General features: G+C 47.9%; 1 protein-coding gene across 1 annotated transcript in view; it reads left to right on the forward strand.

Annotated features, from left to right (window-relative positions):
- The window catches only part of LOC106613194 (roundabout homolog 1), a 343488-nt gene that overhangs the window by 242066 nt on the left and 77908 nt on the right, over positions 1–23514 (forward strand). The window contains exons 7-13 of the mRNA XM_082956429.1: positions 1059–1183; positions 2121–2292; positions 5281–5486; positions 8097–8178; positions 8462–8627; positions 10236–10402; positions 10707–10828. Coding sequence (XP_082812555.1) covers positions 1059–1183; positions 2121–2292; positions 5281–5486; positions 8097–8178; positions 8462–8627; positions 10236–10402; positions 10707–10828 — 1040 coding nt within the window. The remainder of the gene's footprint in view (positions 1–1058; positions 1184–2120; positions 2293–5280; positions 5487–8096; positions 8179–8461; positions 8628–10235; positions 10403–10706; positions 10829–23514) is intronic.

Genomic DNA, 23514 nt, shown 5'->3' on the forward strand with positions numbered 1-23514 from the left:
TGTCTTTCTGTTTCCTTTTAGTCATGTCTGGTAAGTTGAAATGTCACCTGTCACCTATTCACCCTGACGCCATGACAGAAACAGGAAGCTGTCACAGCACCACCCCCCTCCATACTCCTCCCATCACCCTCCTCCCACCAATCAGCACTTATGTTTCAGTTGTCACGGGAAACAGTGACAAAAGGACATTAATGGGTAAAAATCTGCTCTATGGCCTGAGTAATTCAAGGTAAAACCAAATCATTTCATTATACTACCCCCACCCCCTTGTTGTGTTGCTTTATGCATTACCAAATATCTCATCTTACCTGTGGACAAATTGTGTCTGTATGTGGAGTGACAGGCTGCAGATTGCTTTTATGTATGTGATACCTGGCCCGTATCAGCGTTAAGATGTCTGGGGCGTAGTAATACTGTATTCTCCAGGCGTACGCACCCGCTGTCCTCTGAGATGAAGGTGTAAATCGCCCAGCCGGTGGCCCTCAGCATTCAGGCTGTGTCCCTCCACACAGGCCTATTAGCACAGCGAGGCCCGGTGTCACTGCAGAGCTCTGTGTGACATTGGGCGGTGACATAGCGCTTCACTCTGAAACAGAATTTGTCATTAAGATGCATAGATGCTGCATCCTGGCTGGGCCTGGTCCTGGATGCTCCTATTGGAGGGTGTCAGCTTGGACAGATGGCTCATTTATCCCCCATTTCCATGTAAATGTTTTTGGTGTGTCCTTGCCCATGCTAATGCAGAGACCCACAGGGTTCACACTCCTGTTTTCTCTATTCATTAAACTGTTAATATATACAGTACACAGCCTGCATTATGGAATGGACTGACTTTCAGTTTTGAGTAATCTTCCATCCACGCACCAGCAACGCCCAAAGTCTACTCTAAACTGCCTGAATCCTCATCCAAGGCTCATTTAAATACGGAGACCATAACTGTTACATTCAAATTCCTTTGTTTTCCATTCAAATGAAACTGTAATGTCTAATATCTCTGTCTGATGTTATGCGATGCTGTGTCAGTATGTTAGCTAACTGTCCCCATGCCTGTCCCGTAGTGCCCCCTGTGTTTGTGGTGCGGCCCAGGAACCAGGTGGTGGCGGTGGGGAGGACCGTCACCTTCCAGTGTGAGGCAACAGGAAACCCTCAACCTGCTATCTTCTGGCAGAGAGAGGGCAGCCAGGTGAGAGGCTGTGGGGGACCTACAGTACACCAGGAACCCAACATGAGCACATGTTGAGGAATGTTTATGGAACAAAAATGAAATACAAATAAGTAGTAAATCATAGTCCTATCACAGTCTTCATTAGTTTATCAATGATATTCCTATATTATTTTAATACATTTTATGATTACACCTATAAAACCAGCCATAAAATCAGTGAACATCATCTTCCCTGTCTTCTCTCTTCTCTGTCTATATCTGCCCTGTCTTCTCTCTTCTCTGTCTGTCTTCTCTTTTCTCTGTCTATATCTGTCCTGTCTTCTCTCTTCTCTGTCTATACCTGTCTTATCTGTCTATATCTGTCTTCTCTCTTCTCTGTCTGTACATGTCTTTTCTCTTCTCTGTCTATATCTGTCTTCTCTCTTCTCTGTCTGTACCTGTCTTCTCTGTCTATATCTGTCTTCTCTCTTCTCTGTCTATATGTCTTCTCTTTTCTCTGTCTATATCTGTCCTGTCTTCTCTCTTCTCTGTCTATACCTGTCTTATCTGTCTATATCTGTCTTCTCTCTTCTCTGTCTGTACATGTCTTTTCTCTTCTCTGTCTATATCTGTCTTCTCTCTTCTCTGTCTGTACCTGTCTTCTCTGTCTATATCTGTCTTCTCTCTTCTCTGTCTATATGTCTTCTCTTTTCTCTGTCTATATCTGTCTTGTCTTCTCTCTTCTCTGTCTATACCTGCCTTATCTGTGTATATCTGTCTTCTCTCTTCACTGTCTATACCTGTCTTATCTGTCTATATCTGTCTTCTCTCTTCTCTGTCTATATCTCTCCTGTCTCTTCTCTGTCCTGTCTTCTCTATTCTCTGTTTATACCTGTCTTCTCTCTTCTCTGTCTATATATGTCTGCTCTCTTCTCTGTATTTATCTGTCCTGCCTTCACTCCTCTCCCATCTCTAGAACCTGCTCTTCTCCTACCAGCCCCCCCAGCCCTCTAGCCGCGTCTCTGTCTCCCAGACGGGGGACCTGACTATCACAGATGCAGAGCGCTCAGACGTGGGCTACTACAGCTGCCAGGCCCTCAACATCGCTGGCTCTGTCATCACCAAGGCCCTGCTGGAGGTCACTGACGGTGAGTGACGGCCCAGAGAGCCAATCACAGAGAACAGATAGTCTTCAGAAGGAGGGGTTCCGCCAGTCAGGGACTCCCAGAATTAGATCTTGGAGACATCTTGGTGGTATTGTCACACCTTGGCACATTGACATGTAGGGATTTGAATAAATACATAATAATATACTTGTGCTATATTTAAGTGTCTAATGTACGTATTGAGGTCTGTAGAGTTTTGGCCAGACTGTGCTCCTGTCAGAGGTGGAGACTCTGTGGTGCCTCATCTTCTCCAAGAGCCTGGCTTGCCTCTTGGCTCTGGGCTGTTGGCTCCTGGCAGTGTAACATTCACGCTGGCTAGTGCCTCCTCTGGGAGTCTCCTCTCATTAACAGACTAGCCTGCTGGTGGAGGGATCTGTCTTTGTGGTGAGGCCTGGTTCAGACCTCTAATCACTCAGTCAATGCAGCCAGCCTGGTAGTGTAGTGACCTTGGCTCTAGTGACCTTGGCTCTAGTCCCAGAGTTCCCTTACTGACTTACCCAGTCTCTCCGGTGACTATAATTTTGTCTAACTCTCACCTAGGTTTAATCCTCCTTAACCAGATACCTCTCACCTAGATTCAACCCTCTCTAACCACATACCTCTCACCTAGGTTCAAACCTCTGTAACCAGATACCTCTCACCTCGGTTCAACCCTCTCTAACCAGATACCTCTCACCTAGGTTCAACTCTCTCTAACCAGATACCTCTCACCTCGGTTCAACCCTCTCTAACCAGATACCTCTCACCTAGGTTCAACCCTCTCTAACCAGATACCTCTCACCTAGGTTCAACCCTCTCTAACCAGATACCTCTCACCTCGGTTCAACCCTCTCTAACCAGATACCTCTCACCTAGGTTCAACCCTCTCTAACCAGACACCTCTCACCTAGATTCAACCCTCTCTAACCAGATACCTCTCACCTAGATTCAACTCTCTCTAACCAGACACCTCTCACCTGGGTTCAACCCTCTCTAACAGACACCTCTCAGCTAGGTTCAAACCTCTCTAACCAGATACCTCTCACCTCGGTTCAACCCTCTCTAACCAGATACCTCTCACCTAGGTTCAACCCTCTCTAACCAGACACCTCTCACCTAGATTCAACCCTCTCTAACCAGATACCTCTCACCTAGATTCAACCCTCTCTAACCAGATACCTCTCACCTAGATTCAACTCTCTCTAACAGACACCTCTCACCTGGGTTCAACCCTCTCTAACAGACACCTCTCACCTAGATTCAACCCTCTCTAACCAGATACCTCTCACCTAGATTCAACTCTCTCTAACAGACACCTCTCACCTGGGTTCAACCATCTATAACCAGACACCTCTCACCTAGATTCAAACCTCTCTAACCAGATACCTCTCACCTGGGTTCAACCCTCTCTAACCAGACACCTCTCACCTAGGTTCAACCCTCTCTAACCAGACACCTCTCACCTGGGTTTAACCCTCTCTAACCAGATACCTCTCACCTGGGTTCAATTTTCTCTCTCCAGATTGGCCTCTTTATTTAGAACCTCCTCCCTTGACCATTGTGGCTGGGCCTGCTCTCGCTCTCACTTCTCTCTCTCTCTCCCCCCCTCTCTCTCCCCCCCTCTCTCCCTTGCTCTCCCTCTCTCTGTGGTTTGGCAGGGCCTGTTAGATGGTAGAAGGAGGAGATAATCACAGTTATTAAAGGGAACAGGCCTCCTCTTCTCCCCGGGCAGATCTGGTAATTGCAGGTCACAGTGACAATGTTTTAGTAATTACACCAGCACCAGCACCAAAGCAAAGAGCCAGTCTCCCATGTAATATAGTACACTGGATGTGTGTGTAAATATACAGGCGGACATGTGTATGTGTATGTGTATCCCATTTTATAATGGATTTGCTATTCATTTGAGTGCCTGTCGTTGAACTAAACAACCTCATGCTTCTGACTAAATCAGCAGCGCTGGCAAAATTGGTTATCAATAGCAGTATTAACATCATTAATGATAACAGCCTCAGTGGTAATCTACATAATGGAGTTTTAATGAAGCACATTTAATTAAATCTGTGTGTGTCGACTGGTGAATGCCCAGAGAGAAGGATGAGGAGGAGGATGAGGAGGAGGGAGGGAAAATTCTCCATGGTAATAACTTTGTCTGCTAGGTATTTAGAAGGTTTTTCCCATGTTCTGGGGGGCTGTGAGTGTTCATGTCTCCACCGGCAGTCAGGAGTCTGGAGCTGCAGGAAGACGACTTGTATCGCAGCCTGTTTTATTGTAATTACACCACATTTGTTTGGCTAAGGTCAACTCCTGCTGCTGAATGATTAGAAAATCGCTTCCAGTTGTGAAAATTGGATTTCATTGTCTCTGTCTCTCTCTCTCCATCTACCTTCGCTACCTTCACTCTCTTCAAATACCACACAGCTGCCTTGTGCTTGTGACTTTCTCGCTCTTTTCTGCCTTTTGTGTGTTTCTCTGCACATCTTTCTTTGTCTTCTCTTCAATTTCACTCAATATTGTTCATTTTTATGTTCTTTCGCTCTTTGTATACTCAACCTTATACAGTACCAGTCAAAAAGTTAGGATTTTTATTATTTTCTACATTGTAGAATAATAGTGAAGACATCAAAGCTATGAAATGACACATGGAATCATGTAATAACCATAAGTGTTAAACAAATCAAAATATAATTTATATTTGAGATTCTTCAAAGTAGCCACCCTTTGCCTTTATGACAGCTTTGCACACACTTGGCATTCTCTCAACCAGCTTCACCTGGAATGCTTGTCCAACAGTCTTGAAGGAGTTCCCACATATGCTGAGCACTTGTCGGTTGCTTTTCCTTCACTCTGTGGTCCAACTCATCCCAAACCATCTCAATTATATTCTCTCCCTCTTATCCTCACAGTCTCTAACTCCCCCTGTCTCCGTGTCTCTCTCTCTCTCTCGCTCTCTCTCTCTCTCTCTCTTGCTATCTCTTTCTCTCTCTCTAGTTGTGTCGGATCGCCCACCTCCAGTTGTCCGCCAGGGTCCAACCAATCAGACAGTGTCTGTGGACGGGACGGTGGTCCTGAGTTGCCTAGCAACGGGTAACCCCTCCCCCACCCTCCTGTGGAGGAAGGACGGTGTGTTGGTGTCCACTCATGACTCCCGGGTCAAACAGCTGGACACGGGTGCACTGCAGATCCGCTACGCCAAGGTAACACACACACTGACACACACACACTTAAAGACACTCAAACATACACACACACTGACACACACACACACACACACACATTTAAACACACTCAAACATATACACACACACACACTGACACACACACATATTTAAAGACACTCAAACATATACACACACACACACACACACACACACACACACACACACACACAAACACACACACACAAATAAACTAATTTGCCCTGTATAAACACATGGGAGCTTTTCTCTCCAAGCTTTTCAAAGCATAAACATAAAACAATGTATTGATTTATTTTTTGGTTCAGAGTACTAGTATTGAGAAAATACATCAAACTGCAGGCGGACTGTGTATGAAGCCTTTATACTACAGGACTGTCTGATCTACAGAGCAACATGTAGGTCGACTGTAGTACACCAACTCAAATGGAATATCTTACTGAGGCAGTTGGCTGTCAAATCATATGCCCCATTATCCTAATATATGGAAATAAAAACATCATTTCATGGAATTCTCTTTCTATTTGGAGAACAGTTTGACTATTTGAAGACTTCCAAATTGACCTCCGTCACATGTTTACATTTCCAACTTAATAACGCATTCCCCCAAATCAACTTCACAGCTGTCCTGTATACCCGTCTATACGGCGGAGTGGCTGGCTGGCTGGCTGGCTGAATAACTCCCGCTGCTCGATCAGTAAATAAATGTGATCAGTTCTCTTCTAGCGCCCAGCCAGCCCTCTCCTCTCCTCAGTGAGCTGTCAATCAGCTGTCAGGGATTTTGAAGTGGAGTCTTTGAAGTCACACACACTCTTGTCCTGTCACTCAACCCTCTGAGTGTGACAGGGAGCTGTGTGAAGCAGAACACACTCTCAGGGAGAGACTAGGGGGGTGCCGACGCGTTCTCCAGATGGAGGCGTCGAGGGGTCCGAGTTCTCGTCAGACTGTTGCGATGTCTGTGTGTGTGTTGTGATGACTGCAGGCATGCTTTGTGTGGTGACAGGGCTGTGGTGAATGGGCAACAGTGTGATGTGTTTTCGACCCAAACCTTACCTAAAGTAATTTACATGAACATGTAATTTATGTTTTACAGTGTCTTTGACGTGTGAGGTTTTTTCTTCTCATTGATTTAACATTAGTATAGCAATTAGTATAGCTATTAGCATAGCTATTAGTATAGCTATTAGCTTAGCTATTAGTATAGCTATTAGTATAGCTATTAGCTTAGCTATTAGCATAGGTATTAGCTTAGATATTAGCTTAGCTATTAGCTTAGCTATTAGTATAGCTATTAGCTTAGCTATTAGTTTAGCTATTAGTATAGCTTTTAGTTTAGCTATTAGTATAGCTATTAGTATAGCTATTAGCTTAGCTATTAGCATAGGTATTAACTTAGATATTAGTTTAGCGATTAGTATAGCTATTAGCTTAGCTATTAGCATAGGTATTAGTATAGCTATTAGTAATGCTATTAGTATAGCTATTAGGTTAGCTATTAGTATAGCTATTAGCTTAGTTATTAGCATAGCTATTAGTATAGCTATTAGCATAGCTATTAGCTTAGCTATTAGTACAGCTATTAGTATAGCTATTAGCATAGCTATTAGTATAGCTATTAGTTTTGTGATGAAGTTTTAATGTATTTTTAAGGAGTTTGGTCTGTCTTACCTGTCAGGTTGAACTTAGATGGACCCTACCTGGAGGCATTTTACAGGACACACACGCTCCCTCTCTCACACACTGAGACACACACTCCCTCTCTCACACACTGAGACACACACTCCCTCTCTCACACACCACTAGAGAGTGTCACCGCATCTGTTCTGTAAAGCAGTCCTGTCCCTGGGGGGACGGGGGGATGGGGAGATGAGGGGAGGGGGATACTGAGGGGAGAGGAGAGGAGAGGAGGTCTCCAATTAGTCTGTGCTCTTGTGGAAATCTTTCCAATTTGACTGGTACAATCCTGCCACTTGGCCGTCCCAGCTGCTTTCCACTTTCTAGAGGGAGAGGTAATAGTGAGATAACCATGCACTGACGGCTGGCTGCTAGGGACCACACCAGCATGTCAATGAGCAGAGAGAAGCGGAGAGAGAGGTAGAGAGAGACAGAAAGAGAGAGAAGCGGAGAGAGAGGTAGAGAGAGGTAGAGAGAGAGGTAGAGAGAGGTAGAGAGAGAGGTAGAGAGAGGTAGAGAGAGAGGTAGAGAGAGGTAGAGAGAGAGGTAGAGAGAGAGGTAGAGAGAGAGGTAGAGAGAGAGGTAGAGAGGGAGACAGAGAGAGAGGTAGAGAGAGAGACAGAGAGAGAGGTAGAGAGAGAGGTAGAGAGAGGTAGAGAGAGAGGTAGAGAGAGAGGTAGAGAGAGGTAAAGAGAGAGGTAGAGAGAGAGGTAGAGAGAGAGAGGTAGAGAGAGAGGTAGAGAGAGAGGTAGAGAGAGAGGTAGAGAGAGGTAGAGAGAGGTAGAGAGACAGAAAGAGAGAGGATGGGGAGGAAGCAGCACTATTTTGGTCCAATTTCACTGATGGCAGACCATGAACCGGATAGAACCCAGAGCTATCACTAATCTAGTCCCTCTCTCCTCTCTATTTCCTGTCCTCTTTTCTTCTGTCTTACAGCTGGGTGACACAGGCATCTACACATGCATCGCCTCCACTCCCAGTGGCGAGGCCTCGTGGAAGGCCTACCTGGACGTTCAAGGTAAGCCAGTGGGCTGCTGCCTGCTCTCACTGTGGCTTCACTCCATAATGACATTGAATTAAACACATTCAGTCTGTGATTGTTTTGGTTGTTGTTGTTGTTGTTGTTGTTGTTTGGAATTTCACAATATTGGCACCACCACAGGGAGTGTGTGTGAGTCTGTGTGTTTGTGAATGTGCGTAGTATACCTTCATGTGAGAGACATTTCCATAGTCAGGCAATACTGATAAAGTATTCATTTAGATTTATAGAAAACATCTCATGATTCTCTCCTCATGTTCAGAGTTTGGTGTTCCAGTGCTGCCGGCCAGGCCCACTGACCCCAACCTGATCCCCAGTGCCCCCTCCAAACCTGAGGTCACTGATGTCACCCGCACCTCTGTCACCCTGTCGTGGAAGCCCAACCTCACAGGAGCCACGCCCACCTCCTACATCATAGAGGCCTTCAGGTAAGAGGATAGGACATAGGAGGTCACTTGTCACCAAAGTAAATAAAGTGATGTCACAGTGTATTTGCAATTATTAAGGATCTCCATTAGTTCCTGCCAAGGCAGCAGCTACTCTTCCTGGGGTTTATTATAGATCCCCATTAGTTCCTGCCAAGGCAGCAGCTACTCTTCCTTGGGTTTATTATAGATCCCCATTAGTTCCTGCCAAGGCAGCAGCTACTCTTCCTGGGGTTTATTATGGATCCCCATTAGTTCCTGCCAAGGCAGCAGCTACTCTTCCTGGGGTTTATTATGGATCCCCATTAGTTCCTGCCAAGGCAGCAGCTACTCTTCCTGGGGTTTATTATAGATCCCCATTAGTTCCTGCCAAGGCAGCAGCTACTCTTCCTGGGGTTTATTATGGATCCCCATTAGTTCCTGCCAAGGCAGCAGCTACTCTTCCTGGGGTTTATTATGGATCCCCATTAGTTCCTGCCAAGGCAGCAGCTACTCTTCCTGGGGTTTATTATAGATCCCCATTAGTTCCTGCCAAGGCAGCAGCTACTCTTCCTGGGGTTTATTATGGATCCCCATTAGTTCCTGCCAAGTCAGCAGCTACTCTTCCTGGGGTTTATTATGGATCCCCATTAGTTCCTGCCAAGGCAGCAGCTACTCTTCCTGGGGTTTATTATGGATCCCCATTAGTTCCTGCCAAGGCAGCAGCTACTCTTCCTGGGGTTTATTATAGATCCCCATTAGTTCCTGCCAAGGCAGAAGCTACTCTTCCTGGGGTTTATTATAGATCCCCATTAGTTCCTGCCAAGGCAGCAGCTACTCTTCCTGGGGTTTATTATGGATCCCCATTAGTTCCTGCCAAGGCAGCAGCTACTCTTCCTGGGGTTTATTATAGATCCCCATTAGTTCCTGCCAAGTCAGCAGCTACTCTCCTGGGGTTTATTATGGATCCCCATTAGTTCCTGCCAAGTCAGCAGCTACTCTTCCTGGGGTTTATTATGGATCCCCATTAGTTCCTGCCAAGGCAGCAGCTACTCTTCCTGGGGTTTATTATGGATCCCCATTAGTTCCTGCCAAGGCAGCAGCTACTCTTCCTGGGGTTTATTATAGATCCCCATTAGTTCCTGCCAAGGCAGAAGCTACTCTTCCTGGGGTTTATTATAGATCCCCATTAGTTCCTGCCAAGGCAGCAGCTACTCTTCCTGGGGTTTATTATAGATCCCCATTAGTTCCTGTTAAGGCAGCAGCTACTCTCCTGGGGTTTATTATGGATCCCCATTAGTTCCTGCCAAGGCAGCAGCTACTCTTCCTGGGGTTTATTATAGATCCCCATTAGTTCCTGCCAAGGCAGCAGCTACTCTTCCTGGGGTTTATTATGGATCCCCATTAGTTCCTGCCAAGGCAGCAGCTACTCTCCCTGGGGTACAGCAAAATGAAGGCACTTATATACAATTAAAAACATGACATTAATTTTCACAACAGATTTCACAACACATTAAGTGTGTGCCCTTAGACCACTCATCTACTACCACATATCTACAATGCCTACAGTCTGATGGTGTGTATGCACTTTTAAACCTGAAGTGTAACATCCTGTTCTGTCTTCTCTCCTAGTCATGCATCAGGCAGCAGCTGGCAGACCCTGGCAGAACATGTGAAGACTGAGTCGTATGTGTTGAAGGGCCTGAAGGCCAGTGCTGTCTACCTCTTCCTGGTCCGAGCTGCTAACGCCTACGGCCTGAGTGACCCAAGCCCCATCACTGAGACCGTCAAAACACAAGGTGGGTCTCTGCTCTCTCTTGATGCCTTCAAATGGGCCTCTTTAAGCCCCTGTCCTGACCTTGTCCTGTCTAGACTTTGTCCCTGTCTGGACCTTGTCCTTGTCTAGACCTTGTCCCTCTCTAGACATTGTCCCTGTCTGAACCTTGTCCCTGTCTGGACCTTGTCCCTGCCTGCACCCTCTGCTGTTTTTACAGTACATGTATTTATGTGTGTGTGTGTGTGTGTGTGTGTGTGTGTGTGTGTGTGTGTGTGTGTGTGTGTGTGTGTGTGTGTGTGTGTGTGTGTGTGTGTGTGTGTGTGTAGATATCCCCCCCACCAGTCAGGGAGTGGACCACCGTCAGATCCAGAGGGAGTTAGGAGAGGTGGTCATCCACCTTCACAACCCCACCATCCTCTCCTCCTCCTCTGTCAGAGTGCAGTGGACGGTGAGTGGTTCTCTCTGCTTCAAAACAGGGCTTTAGGGATGTACTGTATGCATATGGTTTATGTATTCATTTCATACCTATTGTGTATTTTGTATGTTTTAGCATAGATTTTTTTTGCTACAAAGTGACCATGTGGAGTGGCAAGGTCTGGAGCCCTCGGTGCTCACGGGGGATTTGTTTTGCCACTCAGCAGTGCTAATGTCCTAATGTCCTAGCGTCCTGTAGAGGACGGACACTGCACTGCAGAGACAGAAAACAGAGAAAAGACTGAAACCCTGTCAAAACTCTGTCCATCTGGTCAGGGCCAGTCACACTGGCCAGCACTGCTGCTGTAGGTCCTGTCTGTCTGTCTGTCTGTCTGTCTGTCTGTCTGTCTGTCTGTCTGTCTGTCTGTCTGTCTGTCTGTCTGTCTGTCTGTCTGTCTGTCTGTCTGTCTGTCTGTCTGTCTGTCTGTCTGTCTGTCTGTCTGTCTGTCTGTCTGTCTGCCTGCCTGCCTGCCTGCCTGCTTGCCTTTCTTCCTGTCTGCCTACCTGTCTGCCTGTCTGTCTGCCTGTCTTCAGTCAGAGCTAAACCAACCCACCACGGCCCACTCAAAACACTCCACAACACACAGTCCACTGCATAAGCCGCCCAGCAGCGCAGCGAGCCAGCCTGTGCCGTCCCAGATTGAAAACACTTGACTGCTGTTAAATTAATACAAGTGAGAAGGAAGAGGTGGCCAACTAGTGCTCTCAGGATGAAATAGGTTGCAGATGTAGTAGGAAAGGGGGTAGGTTGCAGATGTGGTAGGAGAGGGGGGAAGGTTGCAGATGTGGTAGGAGAGGGGGGAAGGTTGCAGATGTGGTAGGAGAGGGGGGTAGGTTGCAGATGTGGTAGGAGAGGGGGGAAGGTTGCAGATGTGGTAGGAGAGGGGGGAAGGTTGCAGATGTGGTAGGAGAGAGGGGGGGTTGCAGATGTGGTAGGAGAGGGGGGGAGGTTGCAGATGTGGTAGGAGAGGGGGGAGGTTGCAGATGTGGTGGGGGGGAGGGGGGGGAGGGGGGGTTGCAGATGTGGTAGGAGAGGAGGGAGGTTGCAGATGTGGTAGGAGATGGGGGAAGGTTGCAGATGTGGTAGGAGAGGGGGGAGGTTGCAGATGTGGTAGGAGAGGGGGGAGGTTGCAGATGTGGTAGTAGAGAGGGGGGGTTGCAGATGTGGTAGGAGAGAGGGGGGGGTTGCAGATGTGGTAGGAGAGGGGGGAAGGTTGCAGATGTGGTAGGAGAGGGGGGAAGGTTGCAGATGTGGTAGGAGAGAGGGGGGTTGCAGATGTGGTAGGAGAGGAGGGAGGTTGCAGATGTGGTAGGAGAAGGGGGGTTGCAGATGTGGTAGGAGAGGGGGGAGGTTGCAGATGTGGTAGGAGAAGGGGGGGTTGCAGATGTGGTAGGAGAGGGGGGAGGTTGCAGATGTGGTAGAAGAGGGGGGAAGGTTGCAGATGTGGTAGGAGAGGGGGGCGGTTGCAGATGTGGTAGGAGAGGGGGGGAGGTTGCAGATGTGGTGGGGGGGGAGGGGGGGGAGGGGGGTTGCAGATGTGGTAGGAGAGGGGGGAAGGTTGCAGATGTGGTAGGAGAGGGGGGAAGGTTGCAGATGTGGTAGGAAAGGGGGGGAGGTTGCAGATGTGGTAGGAGAGGGGGGGAGGTTGCAGATGTGGTAGGAGATGGGGGAAGGTTGCAGATGTGGTAGGAGAGGGGGGAAGGTTGCAGATGTGGTAGGAGAGGGGGGAAGGTTGCAGATGTGGTAGGAGAGGGGGGGAGGTTGCAGATGTGGTAGGAGAGGGGGGGAGGTTGCAGATGTGGTAGGAGAGGGGGGAAGGTTGCAGATGTGGTAGGAGAGGGGGGAAGGTTGCAGATGTGGTAGGAGAGGGGGGAAGGTTGCAGATGTGGTAGGAGAGGGGGGGAGGTTGCAGATGTGGTAGGAGAGGGGGGGAGGTTGCAGATGTGGTAGGAGAGGGGGGAAGGTTGCAGATGTGGTAGGAGAGGGGGGAAGGTTGCAGATGTGGTAGGAGAGGGGGGGAGGTTGCAGATGTGGTAGGAGAGGGGGGGAGGTTGCAGATGTGGTAGGAGAGGGGGGAAGGTTGCAGATGTGGTAGGAGAGGGGGGGAGGTTGCAGATGTGGTAGGAGAGGGGGGGAGGTTGCAGATGTGGTAGGAGAGGGGGGAAGGTTGCAGATGTGGTAGGAGAGGGGGGGAGGTTGCAGATGTGGTAGGAGAGGGGGGGAGGTTGCAGATGTGGTAGGAGAGGTGGAGGAGAAGGAGAAAAGATGAGAATAAAGGAGCGGGAGAGGTTAAAGGGCAGCTTGAGGAGGTATTAGGAACTCTGCTGTGAGATAGTGGATATCTTATTAAACACTGGCCTTATGTCTATCTATTCTAGGTTATGTTGGGCTGAATAGAAGAACAGTATAACTGTACACCTCACTAGTTGCATCAGACATACTGTATTCGATAAACGGGCTTCTTATTCATACAGTATAGGCTGCTACTACCCTTGGGGGTTGGTCAAATCTCTGCTTTGTATTTGGACACAAGGCAACCCCTACATTCCCAGGGAATAACTAGGTACAATAATAAGTGATGAATGGGACATGCTAAAAGGATACTGACATGCCAATTCTGATCCAAGACTCTTTCTGATTACCCTGTCTGATCCCCAGTTACCCTGTCTGATCCCCAGTTACCCTGTCTGATCCCCAGTTACCCTGTCTGATCCCCAGTTACCCTGTCTGATCCCCAGTTACCCTATCTGATCTCCAGTTACCCTGTCTGATCCCCAGTTACCCTGTCTGATCCCCAGTTACCCTGTCTGATCCCCAGTTACCCTGTCTGATCCCCAGTTACCCTGTCTGATCCCATGTTACCCTGTCTGTTTCCCAGTTACCATGTCTGATCTCCAGTTACCCTGTCTGATCCCCAGTTACCCTGTCTGATCCCCAGTTACCCTGTCCGATCCCCAGTTACCATGTCTGGCAGCCCGTATCCCAGTTACCATGTCTGGCAGCCCGTCTCTGGTCAGACAGCCCGTCTCCATGTCTGGCAGCCCGTCTCCCAGTTACCTTGTCTGGCAGCCCGTCTCCCAGTTACCTTGTCTGGCAGCCCGTCTCCCAGTTACCATGTCTGACAGCCCGTCACCATGTCTGGCAGCCCGTCTCCCAGTTACCTTGTCTGGCAGCCCGTCTCCCAGTTACCATGTCTGACAGCCCGTCTCCATGTCTGACAGCCTGTCTCCATGTCTGACAGCCCGTCTCCCAGTTACCATGTCTGACAGCCCGTCTCCCAGTTACCATGTCTGACAGCCCGTCTCCATGTCTGACAGCCCGTCTCCATGTCTGACAGCCCGTCTCCCAGTTACCATGTCTGACAGCCCGTCTCCATGTCTGACAGCCCGTCTCCCAGTTACCATGTCTGACAGCCCGTCTCCCAGTTACCATGTCTGACAGCCCGTCTCCCAGTTACCATGTCTGACAGCCCGTCTCCATGTCTGACAGCCCGTCTCCCAGTTACCATGTCTGACAGCCCGTCTCCCAGTTAACCTGTCTGGCAGCACGTCTCCCAGTTAACCTGTCTGGCAGCACGTCTCCATGTCTGACAGCCCGTCTCCATGTCTGACAGCGCGTCTCCCAGTAACCATGTCTGTCAGCCCGTCTCCCAGTTACCATGTCTGACAGCCCGTCTCCCAGTTACCAAGTCTGACAGCCCGTCTTCCAGTTACCATGTCTGACAGCCCGTCTCCATGTCTGACAGCCCATCTCCATGTCTGACAGCTCGTCTTCCAGTTATCATGTCTGACAGCCCGTCTCCCAGTTACCATGTCTGACAGCCCGTCTTCCAGTTACCATGTCTGACAGCCCGTCTCCCAGCTAACCTGTCTGGCAGCCCGTCTCCATGTCTGACAGCCCGTCTCCCAGTTACCATGTCTGACAGCCCGTCTCCCAGTTACCATGTCTGACAGCCCGTCTCCCAGTTAACCTGTCTGGCAGCACGTCTCCATGTCTGACAGCCCGTCTCCATGTCTCACAGCCCGTCTCCCAGTTACCATGTCTGACAGCCCGTCTCCCAGTTACCATGTCTGACAGCCCGTCTCCATGTCTGACAGCCCGTCTCCCAGTTACCATGTCTGGCAGCCCGTCTCCCAGTTACCATGTCTGACAGCCCGTCTCCATGTCTGACAGCCCGTCTCCATGTCTGACAGCCCGTCTCCCAGTTACCAAGTCTGACAGCCCGTCTTCCAGTTACCATGTCTGACAGCCCGTCTCCATGTCTGACAGCCCATCTCCATGTCTGACAGCTCGTCTTCCAGTTATCATGTCTGACAGCCCGTCTCCCAGTTACCATGTCTGACAGCCCGTCCCCCAGTTACCAAGTCTGACAGCCCGTCTCCCAGTTACCATGTCTGACAGCCCGTCTCCCAGTTACCATGTCTGACAGCCCGTCTCCCAGTTACCATGTCTGACAGCCCGTCTCCCAGTTACCATGTCTGACAGCCCGTCTTCATGTCTGACAGCCCATCTCCATGTCTGACAGCCCTTCTCCCAGTTACCATGTCTGACAGCCCTTCTCCATGTCTAGCAGCCCGTCTCCCAGTTACCATGTCTGGCAGCCCGTCTTCCAGTTACCATGTCTGACAGCCCATCTCCATGTCTGACAGCCCGTCTCCCAGTTACCATGTCTGGCAGCCCGTCTCCCAGTTACCATGTCTGACAGCCCGTCTCCATGTCTGACAGCCCATCTCCATGTCTGACAGCCCGTCTCCCAGTTATCATGACTGACAGCCCGTCTCCATGTCTGACAGCCCGTCTCCCAGTTACCATGTCTGACAGCATGTCTCCATGTCTGACAGCCCGTCTCCCAGTTACCATGTCTGACAGCCCGTCTCCATGTCTGACAGCCCATCTCCATGTCTGGCAGCCCGTCTCCATGTCTGCCAGCCCGTCTCCATGTCTGACAGCCCGTCTCCCAGTAACCATGTCTGACAGCCCGTCTCCCAGTTACCATGTCTGACAGCCTGTCTCCATGTCTGACAGCACGTCTCCCAGTTACCATGTCTGACAGCCCGTCTCCCAGTTACCATGTCTGACAGCCTGTCTCCATGTCTGACAGCCCATGTCCCAGTTACCATGTCTGACAGCCCGTCTCCGTGTCTGACAGCCCATCTCCATGTCTGACAGCGCGTCTTCCAGTTATCATGTCTGACAGCCCGTCTCCCAGTTACCATGTCTGACAGCCCGTCTCCATGTCTAGCAGCCCGTCTCCATGTCTGACAGCCCGTCTCCATGTCTGATAGCCCGTCTCCCAGTTACCATGTCTGGCAGCCCGTCTCCCCGTTACCATGTTTGACAGCCCGTCTCCATGTCTGACAGCCCGTCTCCCAGTTACCATGTCTGACAGCCCGTCTCCCAGTTACCATGTCTGGCAGCCCGTCTCCCCGTTACCATGTTTGACAGCCCATCTCCCAGTTAACCTGTCTGCCAGCCCGTCTCCATGTCTGACAGCCCGTCTCCATGTCTGACAGCCCGTCTCCCAGTTACCATGTCTGACAGCCCGTCTCTATGTCTGACAGCCCGTCTCCATGTCTGACAGCCCGTCTCCCAGTAACCATGTCTGACAGCCCGTCTCCCAGTAACAATGTCTGACAGCCCTTCTCCATGTCTGACAGCCTGTCTCCCAGTTACCATGTCTGACAGCCCGTCTCCATTTCTGACAGCCCGTCTCCCAGTTACCATGTCTGACAGCCCGTCTCCATTTCTGACAGCCTGTCTCCCAGTTACCATGTCTGACAGCCCGTCTCCATTTCTGACAGCCCGTCTCCCAGTTACCATGTCTGACAGCCCGTCTCCATTTCTGACAGCCCGTCTCCCAGTTACCATGTCTGACAGCCCGTCTCCCAGTTACCATGTCTGACAGCCCGTCTCCCAGTTACCATGTCTGGCAGCCCGTCTCCCAGTTACCATGTCTGACAGCCCGTCTCCATGTCTGACAGCCCGTCTCCATGTCTGACAGCCCGTCTCCCAGTTACCATGTCTGACAGCCCGTCTCCCAGTTACAATGTCTGACAGCCCGTCTCCATGTCTGACAGCCCGTCTCCCAGTTACCATGTCTGGTAGCCCGTCTCCCAGTTACCATGTCTGACAGCCCGTCTCCATGTCAGACAGCCCGTCTTCCAGTTACCATGTCTGACAGCCCGTCTCCATGTCTGACAGCCCATCTCCATGTCTGACAGCCCGTCTTCCAGTTACCATGTCTGACAGCCCGTCTCCCAGTTACCATGTCTGACAGCCCGTCTCCATGTCTGACAGCCCGTCTCCCAGTTACCATGTCTGGCAGCCCGTCTTCCAGTTACCATGTCTGACAGCCCGTCTCCCAGTTACCATGTCTGACAGCCCATCTCCCAGTTACCATGTCTGACAGCCCGTCTCCATGTCTGTCAGCCCGTCTTCCAGTTACCATGTCTGCCAGCCCGTCTCCATGTCTGACAGCCCGTCTCCCAGTTACCATGTCTGACAGCCCGTCTCCCAGTTACCATGTCTGACAGCCTGTCTCCATGTCTGACAGCCCGTCTCCCAGTTACCATGTCTGGCAGCCCGTCTCCCAGTTACCATGTCTGACAGCCCGTCTCCCAGTTACCATGTCTGACAGCCCGTCTCCCAGTTACCATGTCTGACAGCCCGTCTTCCAGTTACCATGTCTGGCAGCCCGTCTCCATGTCTGACAGCCCGTCTCCATGTCTGACAGCCCGTCTCCATGTCTGACAGCCCGTCTCCCAGTTACCATGTCTGACAGCCCGTCTCCATGTCTGACAGCCCGTGTCCCAGTAACCATGTCTGACAGCCCGTGTCCCAGTAACCATGTCTGACAGCCCGTCTCCCAGTAACCATGTCTGACAGCCCTTCTCCATGTCTGACAGCCCGTCTCCCAGTTACCATGTCTGACAGCCCGTCTCCATGTCTGACAGCCCGTCTCCCAGTTACCATGTCTGACAGCCCGTCTCCATGTCTGACAGCCCGTCTCCCAGTTACCATGTCTGACAGCCCGTCTCCCAGTTACCATGTCTGGCAGCCCGTCTCCCAGTTACCATGTCTGACAGCCCGTCTCCATGTCTGACAGCCCGTCTCCATGTCTGACAGCCCGTCTCCCAGTTACCATGTCTGACAGCCCGTCTCCATGTCTGACAGCCCGTCTCCATGTCTGACAGCCCGTCTCCCAGTTACCATGTCTGACAGCCCGTCTCCATGTCTGACAGCCCGTCTCCATGTCTGACAGCCCGTCTCCCAGTTACCATGTCTGGCAGCCCGTCTCCCAGTTACCATGTCTGACAGCCCGTCTCCATGTCTGACAGCCCGTCTTCCAGTTACCATGTCTGACAGCCCGTCTCCATGTCTGACAGCCCATCTCCATGTCTGACAGCCCGTCTTCCAGTTACCATGTCTGACAGCCCGTCTCCCAGTTACCATGTCTGACAGCCCGTCTCCATGTCTGACAGCCCGTCTCCCAGTTACCATGTCTGGCAGCCCGTCTTCCAGTTACCATGTCTGCCAGCCCGTCTCCATGTCTGACAGCCCGTCTCCCAGTTACCATGTCTGACAGCCCGTCTCCCAGTTACCATGTCTGACAGCCTGTCTCCATGTCTGACAGCCCGTCTCCCAGTTACCATGTCTGGCAGCCCGTCTTCCAGTTACCATGTCTGACAGCCCGTCTCCCAGTTACCATGTCTGACAGCCCGTCTCCCAGTTACCATGTCTGGCAGCCCGTCTCCATGTCTGACAGCCCGTCTCCATGTCTGACAGCCCGTCTCCATGTCTGACAGCCCGTCTCCCAGTTACCATGTCTGACAGCCCGTCTCCATGTCTGACAGCCCGTCTCAATGTCTGACATCCCGTCTCCCAGTTACCATGTCTGACAGCCCGTCTCCATGTCTGACAGCCCGTCTCCATGTCTGACAGCCCGTCTCCCAGTTACCATGTCTGACAGCCCGTCTCCCAGTTACCATGTCTGGCAGCCCTTCTCCATGTCTGACAGCCTGTCTCCATGTCTGACAGCCCATCTCCATGTCTGACAGCCCGTCTCCCAGTTACCATGTCTGACAGCCCGTCTCCATGTCTGATAGCCCGTCTTCCTGTTACCCTGTCTTACAGCCTAATGCCCAGTTACCATCTAAGTTTTCCACCAGTAGTCACTAACAACTTTACATTGTATTTACATACACTCTTTACATGGCCATAGTTTGATTGTTTTTTGGGGGTTAAATCCAATCTCATGGCAGTTTCTGGCTTGTATGTTGTTCTTATGTGTTTCTGCTTAACGGTTGCACATTTCTGAGCCTAATGAAGACCACCTGAGGTGACAGCACATTTTATAGGAGGGATAAAAAATAAATATCTAAAACTTTACAAGCCAGTTCTGCCTGCCTTACACAGGGATGATAATACACTACACTACACTAGAGTACGCTACAGTACACTAGAGTACACTACAGTACAGTGCACTGGAGTACAGTACAGCACAGTAAAACACTAGAGTACACTACACTAAACTACAGTACACTAGAGTACAGTACACTACGGTACAGTACAGTACACTACACTACAGTACACTACAGTATAGTACAGTACACTAGAGTGCATTACAGTACAGTACATTACACTAGAGTACATTACAGTACACTACAGTAGAGTACAGTACATTACAGTACAGTGCATTACAGTACACTACAGTACACTACACTACAGTATAGTACAGTACACTAGAGTACATTACAGTACAGTACATTACAGTACACAAGAGTACATTACAGTACACTACAGTAGAGTACAGTACACTGGAGTACATTACAGTACAGTACATTACAGTACACTACAGTACACTACACTACATTATAGTACAGTACACTAGAGTACATTACAGTACAGTACATTACAGTACACTACAGTAGAGTACAGTACACTAGAGTACATTACAGTACAGTACATTACAGTACACTACAGTACAGTACACTACAGTACAGTACACTACAGTACACTACAGTGCACTAGAGTACATTACAGTACAGTACATCACAGTACACTACATTACAGTACATCACAGTACACTACATTACAGTACACTACAGTACACTACAGTACACTACACTACAGTATAGTACAGTACACTAGAGTACATTACAGTACAGTACAGTACAGTAGAGTACAGTACAGTACACTATAGTATAGTACAGTGCACTAGAGTACAATACAATACAGTACAGTACAGTACACTAGAGTACATTACAGTACAGTACATTACAGTACACTACATTACAGTACACTACAGTAGAGTACAGTACAGTACACTACATACACTACATTATCCTTCTAGTTCACACCGATAGGTTGTATTGTAAAATTCATACATTCAATAGAAGCAAATTAATAGTTGATCTAAAGTTCGCTAACACGTCATCAGCCATGACTGACTTTAACTGACTATGACTGACTATAACTGACTATGACTGACTATGACTGACTATGACTGACTATAACTGACTATGACTGACTATGACTGACTTTAACTGACTATGACTGACTATAACTGACTATGACTGACTATGACTGACTATGACTGACTATGACTGACTATGACTGACTATGACTGACTATGACTGACTATGACTGACTTTAACTGACTATAACTGACTATGACTGACTATGACTGACTCTGACTGACTATAACTGACTATGACTGACTATGACTGACTATAACTGACTATGACTGACTATGACTGACTATAACTGGCTATGACTGACTATGACTGACTATAACTGACTATGACTGACTATGACTGACTCTGACTGACTATAACTGACTATGACTGACTATAACTGACTATAACTGACTCTGACTGACTATAACTGACTATGACTGACTATGACTGACTATAACTGACTATAACAGGCTATGACTGACTATAACTGATGATGACTGACTATAACTGACTATAACTGACTATGACTGACTATGACTAACTATAACTGACTATAACTGACTGTAACTGACTATAACTGACTATAACTGACAGTGACTAACTGTAACTGACTGTGACTAACTATAACTGACTATAACTAACTATAACTGACAATAACTAACTATAACTGACTGTAACTGACTGTAACTGACTATAACTGACTGTAACTGACTGTAACTGACTATAACTGACTGTAACTGACTATAACTGACTGTAACTGACTGTGACTAACTATAACTAACTATAACTGACTGTAACTGATTGTAACTGATTGTAACTGACTGTAACTGACTGTAACTAACTATAACTGACTGTAACTGACTGTAACTGACTGTAACTGACTATAACTGACTGTAACTGACTAACTGACTGTAACTGACTATAACTGGCTATAACTGACTATGACTGACTATGACTGACTATGACTGACTATGACTGACTTTGACTGACTATGACTGACTATGACTGACTATAACTGACTATGACTGACTATGACTGACTATGACTGACTATGACTGACTATAACTGACTATGACTGACTATGACTGACTATGACTGACTATAACTGACTCTGACTGACTATGACTGACTTTAACTGACTATAACTGACTATGACTGACTCTGACTGACTCTGACTGACTATAACTGACTATGACTGACTATGACTGACTATGACTGACTATGACTGACTATAACTGACTATGACTGACTATGACTGACTATAACTGGATATAACTGACTATGACTGACTATAACTGACTATGACTGACTATGACTGACTCTGACTGACTATAACTGACTATGACTGACTATGACTGACTATAACTGACTATAACTGACTCTGACTGACTATAACTGACTATGACTGACTATGACTGACTATAACTGACTATAACAGGCTATGACTGACTATAACTGATGATGACTGACTATAACTGACTATAACTGACTATAACTGGCTATAACTGACTGTGACTGACTGTAACTGACTGTGACTGACTGTAACTGACTATAACTGACTATAACTGACAGTGACTAACTGTAACTGACTATAACTGACTGTAACTGACTAACTGACTGTAACTGACTATAACTGGCTATAACTGACTATGACTGACTATGACTGACTATGACTGACTATGACTGACTTTGACTGACTATGACTGACTATGACTGACTATAACTGACTATGACTGACTATGACTGACTATGACTGACTATGACTGACTATGACCGACTATAACTGACTCTGACTGACTATGACTGACTTTAACTGACTATAACTGACTATGACTGACTCTGACTGACTCTGACTGACTATAACTGACTATGACTGACTATGACTGACTATGACTGACTATGACTGACTATAACTGACTATGACTGACTATGACTGACTATAACTGACTATAACTGACTATGACTGACTATGACTGACTATGACTGACTATAACTGACTCTGACTGACTATGACTGACTTTAACTGACTATGACTGACTATGACTGACTCTGACTGACTCTGACTGACTATAACTGACTATGACTGACTATGACTGACTATGACTGACTATGACTGACTATAACTGACTATGACTGACTATGACTGACTATAACTGGATATAACTGACTATGACTGACTATAACTGACTATGACTGACTATGACTGACTCTGACTGACTATAACTGACTATGACTGACTATGACTGACTATAACTGACTATAACTGACTCTGACTGACTATAACTGACTATGACTGACTATGACTGACTATAACTGACTATAACAGGCTATGACTGACTATAACTGATGATGACTGACTATAACTGACTATAACTGACTATAACTGGCTATAACTGACTGTGACTGACTGTAACTGACTGTGACTGACTGTAACTGACTATAACTGACTATAACTGACAGTGACTAACTGTAACTGACTATAACTGACTGTAACTGACTAACTGACTGTAACTGACTATAACTGGCTATAACTGACTATGACTGACTATGACTGACTATGACTGACTATGACTGACTTTGACTGACTATGACTGACTATGACTGACTATAACTGACTATGACTGACTATGACTGACTATGACTGACTATGACTGACTATGACCGACTATGACTGACTCTGACTGACTATAACTGACTATGACTGACTATGACTGACTATAACTGACTATAACTGACTCTGACTGACTATAACTGACTATGACTTACTATGACTGACTATAACTGACTATAACAGGCTATGACTGACTATAACTGATGATGACTGACTATAACTGACTATAACTGACTATGACTGACTATGACTGACTATAACTGGCTATAACTGACTGTGACTGACTGTGACTGACTGTAACTGACTTTAACTGACTATAACTGACAGTGACTAACTGTAACTGACTATAACTAACTATAACTGACTGTAACTGACTATAACTGACTATAACTGACAGTGACTAACTGTAACTGACTGTGACTAACTATAACTGACAATAACTAACTATAACTGACTATAACTAACTATAACTGACAATAACTAACTATAACTGACTATAACTAACTATAACTGACAATAACTAACTATAACTGACTATAACTAACTATAACTGACTGTAACTGACTATAACTGACTATAACTGACAGTGA

This window comes from Salmo salar, chromosome 09, assembly GCF_965601325.2.
Source record: "Salmo salar chromosome 09, fSalSal1, whole genome shotgun sequence".
Taxonomy (NCBI): Eukaryota; Metazoa; Chordata; class Actinopteri; order Salmoniformes; family Salmonidae; genus Salmo; species Salmo salar.